Here is a 7,164-nt window from a genome sequence, read left to right on the forward strand (position 1 = left end):
AACGCAGAGTACCTGAACTCAGTGTGGCTTTTTGGAAGGAAAAGCAACGGAGGGGCGTTGGGTGAATCCTAGCTTAACTGAAGAATCTGTCTCACAAGGTTGGAAGGAAAAGAACACTTCTGAATTTCCCCAGTTGGCATTGAGCTTTTTCAAGTAATTTAAATCTTCACGGGGTTGAAGGAAAAGTCTTCATCGTGGTTCAGTCCAAGCTGGGGATAAACAACATGGCGACTGCTTTAGAAAGAAAGTTGCAGTTTATTGAAGAGGAAAGCCAGACAGAAAGATGGCTCTGGAAGAAAAGAGAGTGAGCACATGTAGGGAGTGGGTTTTTATACCCTCTGGAGCCTTTTGTTTGGAGTTGTTCCTGTGGCATGAACGTTGACCTGAGTCTGAGTGTGCCTTTCTGGTATTCTGATGGTGATGGGTTAATCCTAATGTCCCAAGGGTCATATCTTACTTCCCTGTAGCTGTGGCTGATGACTCTTAGATTTTTGGTGTTGATTCTAGGGATCTTTCTTCCTAATCCCAGTTTCCTGACTCCAGTCTTTCTGACAAGATTATCATCTGCATTTTGCAAACTTGGTTTCTGTTTGGGACAGAGAGACTTGGGGGGGGGTTGGTTTCTGCCTTTAAAATCCTTTAGGGAAATATATTCTGCCTTTTAAATATTTTCAAAAATATTTCTTTCTGGGGGGGGGGAGACTGACTTCCCACAACAGTAAAAGCAATTAAACAGTTTAGTTTAACCTCCTGCCCTCTAAATAGCAAAGGCTTTGATATATTTGGGGAATTTTTCTAAGCTTGCCCTCCTGGGCTTGATAAAGCAAGAAATGATGGACAGATCTAAAAACAATGCTTTGTTTCTCTCTCTCTCTCTTGTTTTCTCATTTTGAATTCCTTTTCTAACTCCTCTGTTGCCGGTTGCAGGCAAACTCCTGGTCCTGACTGCAGCCACAGAGAAAACAGAGGGCTACCAGCGCTTTCTACGAACCACCAAATATTTCAACTACACTGTCAAGGTGCGTACTTTCTATCCTATTGGGAAAAAAAGAGAAGGTGGGGTGGCTGGGAACATAGCCAAATAGAAGGATTAACCTGACCTCTGCTTTTCCTGCCTTTTTTGCAACATGTAGGGTACTTTTGCAGAACAGGTCAAAGAAAGCTAGCCTAGGATCCACAGCAGCTGAGAATTCTGGGAGTGGTAGTCCTGAAAGGTCAAGGCCACCTTTGTAGTGTTTTCAGGCTTGCCACATTAGGGTGGGGTCACTCATGAATCTTGACCGACAAGAGAAGACAACACACAGGCTCTCTTCTGGACGAGTGAACCAAGGGCGTATCCTGTGTTCCTCTTTTATTTTGTAACATACATGAGGAAGTGTGCAGGTGTCAATATAATTGGTTACATGTATAGGAAATAAGTACATGCTATCATATAATTGGTTACATACTTGTTGCAGGGCAGAAAACTAAGTATGTTAACATACAGTTGGTTCTACTTTCCTACATAGCGTCCTAGCATATAATTGGCTGATGCTTTCTATAGGATGTGGTTTTCTCTCATGTCCGGAGTTATCCGGACAGGCTCTGTGGCTAGCGTTTCTGCGTAGACAGCAGGTGTTCAAGCACAGCAAAGGATGTGGTTATATGATAGGATGTGCACATTCACATATTCAATGCAGCTATGCTAGTTTCTTATACATTGTCAGGTTCTGACAATAAATCTACATTTAATGCAAAGCAAAGTTACTTGACCATTACAGAAAATCCCAACACACCTTAAGCATAGAAGGGTTTAATTTTCCAGAATGGAGGAAAATGCAGTATTTTTGGAGAAGCCATTGGGTAACCTGTCTTGTCCCTGAGCAGGAGCATCTGAATTTCAAGCTAGAAGAGCAATTTTAAAAAAATAATTATATCTAAGAAAATAATAGAATAACAGAATTGGAAGGATTATTTGAGGTCTTCTAATCCAGGGGTAGGTAACCTTGGCTCTTTTATGACTCGTGGACTTCAACTCCCAGAATTCCTGAGCCAGCATGGCTGGCTCAGGAATTCTGGAAGTTGAAGTCCACGAGTCATAAAAGAGCCAAGGTTGCCTACCCCTGTTCTAGTCCAGCCTCTTGCTATTACATACAAGTGATTGTCCAATCTCTTCTTAAAAACCTCCAGTGTTGGAGCATCCACAACTTCTGGAGGCAAGTTGTTCCACTGATTAATTGTCCTCATTGTCAGGAAATTTTTCCTCAGTTCTTGGTTGCTTCTCTCCTTGATTAGTTTCCATCCGTTGCTTCTTGTGCTGCCTTCAATTGCTTTGGAGAATAGGTTGACTTCCTTGTGGCAGCCGATCCCTCAACTGTCTCACCAGTTTTGCTAATATTTCTTCAAGACTTTAGGGCTCGGTGAAGATTGGAAAGGAGGTGATGTTGCCCGGACGGTCGGTGGAGGTCAGAAGGTCCGATGGCTGAAGGCTGAAATGAAGAAATACGCAAACGAAGAGGACCTTATTGTCATGTTTGTGGACAGGTTAGGCTGATCAGTTTGGGGCTGGATCCATAAGAAGAGAGTGTGCAAGATGGCCAAATCTGGCTCTAGGTTCTGCCTTGGCTTCCTTTTTCCAATCAGCAACCTAGTCAGATCATTTAAAAACAATTTATTAGAGTATTCTGATAATGTGGCACCTCCCTATGAAAAGGGGAACTTGGAAAAATGCTTTACATTTACTTTAACAGGTAGAACAACAAAGAACTTCAAAATAAATATTAAGCGGTTTAGAATTAACCATGTAGAATTAACCATGTGTCCAGTTATATCATAAAAATTAAAGCATCTGATAATACATGAGCATAGCCCTAGAAAAGAGCATTATATTTTGAATAAAAGTAAAAGAAACATTTGTAAAGGAAAAACAACAGAATGGGTATGGGTTAGATCCCTTCTCAGCACTTCCCAAGTTTGGGCGTGAATATTTGCTTTGTTCATGCAAGTTTAAAAACAACTAAAAATGAAACTTTCATTTGCAACACATCAAATACTCCCTTGTCAGTCCTGGTCTCTAAGAGGGAGGCTTTTCTTGAAGGTTACGGCTTATTATGGCAAATTATTAGCGATACATTTGAAAAAGCACATTTAAAACATCAGAAAACCTATGCTGGTCAGCCAGTGCAACAGTATACTAAAACCACACTGCAAGGATTACACAATCCATCCTGTGTGGATCTCAAGCTACAGCTTGCAAATTGAACCTGGCCCAGGGTGGATTCTCCATCTGCCTATTCCAGGGGTAGGCAACCTTGGCTCTTTTATGACTGGTGGACTTCAACTCCCAGAATTCCTAAGCCAGCCATGCTGAGGGGAAAGGGAGAGGTTTCCAAGCTGAGCCATGCTGGCTCAGGAATTCTGGGAGTTGAAGTCCACCAGTCATAAAAGAGCCAAGGTTGCCTACCCCTGGCCTATTCCATCCATCCCCACAGTTTATAGAGAGGAAAACCATTGTTTCAAGGACTAACTGAGAACTCACCTTCTTTCCATCGCAGCTATGATGTGATCCTGGCCGGAAGTCCGATTGAACTTCTTTGGAAGTTCCTCCAGTTTAAGAGCAATCTGGTCTTCTCAGCAGAAATGTTTTGCTGGCCGGAGTGGTCCCTGGCTGAAAAGTATCCCCCGGTCACTTTTGGAAAGCGCTTCTTAAACTCTGGAGGTAAAAGGCTCGGGATGGCACGGAGTGACGGTGGAATCAGGGTAACTCCCAACTCCTTACAAGAAGAGCCTGTTTTGCGCCAATACGGATGTGGTGGGATTTCAATTCTGGGACCGAGGGACACGTTTTGAAACAGTACAAGTAGCCCTCAACTGGGAATTCTTGGGAGTTGATGTTCACCCCTCTTAAAATGGCCAAGGTTAAGAAACCCTAGATTAAAACTTTGATACTTTGCTGCCCATTTCTCTCTGCCAACCAAACACAGGAGACCCTGTACAGGTAGTCCTCGACTTACAACAACAATTGAGCCCAACATTTCGGTTGCTAAGCGAGACGGTGGTTAAGTTGCCCCATTTTACAACCTTTCTTGCCACGGTTGTTAAGTGAAGCACTCCAGATGTTATATTAGTACCACGTTTGTTAAGTGAATCTGGCTTCTCCATGGACTTTTTTTTTGTCAGAATGTTGCAATATATATATCATAAAGGTAAAAAAGGATATATGCAGTGTTATCTTCATTTTAGATGTCAAAAGGGTCTCTCTCTCTCTCCCTCCCTCTCCCTCTCTCTCTTTCTGCCCTTGGTCTGCCAGTCCTCTTCCCCCACTCAGTGTGTGTGTGTAAGAGAGAGAGGGAGGCACTTGTGCTTCCCCCCTCTCTCTCTTACTCACTCTCTCTCTTCTCCCTCTCTCTCTCTTTCCTCTCTCTCTCTTCCTTTCCCTCTCTCTCTTTCTCTCTCCCCCCCTCTCTCCGATCTTCTGCTCACCTGGCAAGCTGGCCTCAAGCTGTTCTGCAACAGGCTGGCTCTCTCCTCCCCTTCCTGCTTCCTGCTTCCTGCTTCCTGCAGAGACGCAGAAAAGGGAGGAGCCCCTCCCAATAAGCTTGTCAGCTCTTCGAACAGGGTGAGGCCACTCTCTTTTTTTACACACACACACACAGAGAAGAGAAGCGCAAGTGCTTCTCTCTGTCTCTGTCTCTCTCTCTGCAAATGGCAGAGGAGGCTGGGAGCCACAGGAGAAGGCTCAAAGAGCCACATGCGGCTACGGAGCCACAGGTTGACGACCTCTGATCTATAACGACTTTAGCAAGAACTTGGGGAAAGTGGATGGGATGAACATCAGTTGGCCATCGCTGTGGAAGTCCAAGCAGAGGATACAACGATGGAAACTATAGTTTGATTCTTGCAACTCCTTGCAGGTAGTCCTCATTTAGCAACAGCCTCATTTAGCAACCATGCACAGTTACAAGGGTGATGGACAGTAATCTTGCCACCGATCCTCGCATTTGTAACTTTTGCAGAGTCTGTGAAACAAAGGAAAGCTGAAATCAGATTACAAGAACAGTTGCTGTTTCACATAACAACTACTTTGTTTAACGACTAAAGTGCCAATCCCAATTGCAGTTGCAAAATGAGGACTTTCTGTAAATCAAAATCAAAGAAAACATTTGTGTGTGAACCAGCTTCTTAGAAGACCTTGGAGGTTCGTTCTGCTTCTCTTACAATTCCTGCCATCATTTTTCAAGCTGAGGCCAGCTTTTCACCCTCTGGAGACTGGCAAGATTGTATAGGCAGCCATATGGTCTAGAAACTTGTATTTACTCTTCTTTTTTTAAGCAGAGCACACCAAAGTGTTCATCTGCAGATTATGGGCTGGTGTAGCATGGATAGAGAATGCAGAATGCCCTGGAGAATTCCTTAGCTCTGATTTCCTTTGGTGTCTATCAAAAAAGGCAATTTTCATGTCTTGGCTTGTCATGGACAGGACAGGGTAATCACCATTTTGATAGATCACAAGTAATTCTAGATCAGGTGAAATGGCACCTGATGATTTACAGAGCTGGCAGTTTTGTGAGCTAAATTCCAATTCTTCTCCAAAGTATAGTATTTTATAACCCCTTGTTTAAGATTTAAAAAAAAACGTTTTAAACGTTTCTAGTCCTTAACACTACCCTGTTATGCAGCACCTAAAAGCACATTGCATTTCTGCTTTCCAGGATTCATTGGCTATGCTCCGGTGATCAACCGGATTGTCCAGCTGTGGAAGTACAAGGATGATGATGATGACCAGCTGTTTTACACACGCATTTACTTGGATCCTGCCTTGCGTGTGAGTCCTGGGAGAAACTCACATGTGGTTTTTGTAGCCATTTCTCACAGTTACAGTCTGCCTCTGTTAAAAAATATTTGGGTTTCACTCCCCACTCACTAAAATGGCTTATGCAACTCCGGCATTGTCACTCCAACAACGCTGTTCACACAGAGGGCTTTACTGCATCTGTGTACAGACTGGAGCTTGCTTAAAACTGTCCTGGCCTTGCTTAAAATTAAGCCAAGCCTGGTTAATTTCCTTCCTTTTCCCCTCTAACCTCCAGCATATTGAGTAGAAGAGAAAGAGTGACTGGGGAAAAGGGCCGTTCTAGGATATAACTCATTGCCAAAGCAATATAGATCGCCCTGCCTACATTTTGGTCAACTGCAGGGGCTGAGCCATGTTTACTGTTACCTTCCCTGGCCAATAGGGAAGAAGGTAGTGATGTCATGAAGTCTTGCCAGTAATCTGGCGTATGGGGATTCATGGGATATCCAATTCCTGCAAGAGGGGAAGGGAACTCTGTTAGGACCAGTTGCTTAGCAACTATTTGAAATTACGATGGAGCTCCCCAGAGTACTTATGACCCAGTTCCAAAGTTTCAGTGGCTTTCACACACACACACACACACACACACACACACTCTCTCTCTCTCTCTCTCTCTCTCTCTCACATGACCAGATTTCAGGCACTTTAATGGCTGTTCGCAAGGTCCTATGGCCACATAGAAGAGAATTCTTTATTGGCCAAGAATAATTGGACGCACAAAGAATTTGTCTCCGGTGCATAAGTGTACAGGAGTATCAGTGTACATACAAGCAGCAAGTGATAAATCATGATCATAGTCGTTGTAAAAATAAATTCATCATAAATCATAAGATACCACACTTAGTGATAGTCATGGGATACTAAATATGCAATCAACATAAATATACTAGGATACTAAATAAAACAATAAAAATCATAAGATACAAGCAGCAAAGTTATAGTCATATGGAGATAAGGAAATAGGTAATAGGAAAAATGAGAAGAATAATGATAATACAGGCTTACTAGCTAGTTTGACAGCAGAGTGATGGCATGGGAGAAAAAAACTGTCCTTGTGTCCAGTTGTTCTGGCATGCAATGCCCTATAGCATGGCCATATTTTAACATGACCATATTTTAACAATGTTTTTGGCAAAAAAACTGGCATTTACTTCTTGTTATTTAGCAAAACTTGTCCATAACGAACAATTAATTTGCTTAACAATCACCATAAAAAAGGTCATAAAAATCAGGTTGGTCACATGGGTGACTTGCTTTATAACTGTCACGACTTATGGCCATAATGGGCAGACTCCATTATGGTTGTAAGTTGAGGACTTCCTGTATTCCCC

The 7,164-nt window shown here is 42.8% G+C and overlaps 1 protein-coding gene across 1 annotated transcript in view; it reads left to right on the plus strand.

The window, feature by feature from the left end:
- The first annotated feature begins 935 nt into the window (after nt 1-935).
- Nucleotides 936-7,164, plus strand: part of PLOD3 (procollagen-lysine,2-oxoglutarate 5-dioxygenase 3) — a 35,328-nt gene continuing 29,099 nt past the window's right edge. Inside the window, exons 1-4 of the mRNA XM_015820301.1 lie at nt 936-1,019; nt 2,387-2,523; nt 3,534-3,697; nt 5,691-5,803. Coding sequence (XP_015675787.1) covers nt 2,474-2,523; nt 3,534-3,697; nt 5,691-5,803 — 327 coding nt within the window. The 5' untranslated portion in view covers nt 936-1,019; nt 2,387-2,473. The remainder of the gene's footprint in view (nt 1,020-2,386; nt 2,524-3,533; nt 3,698-5,690; nt 5,804-7,164) is intronic.

Source organism: Protobothrops mucrosquamatus, unplaced genomic scaffold (genome assembly GCF_001527695.2).
Source record: "Protobothrops mucrosquamatus isolate PMUCROS unplaced genomic scaffold, P.Mucros_1.0 scaffold1116, whole genome shotgun sequence".
NCBI classification, from domain to species: Eukaryota; Metazoa; Chordata; class Lepidosauria; order Squamata; family Viperidae; genus Protobothrops; species Protobothrops mucrosquamatus.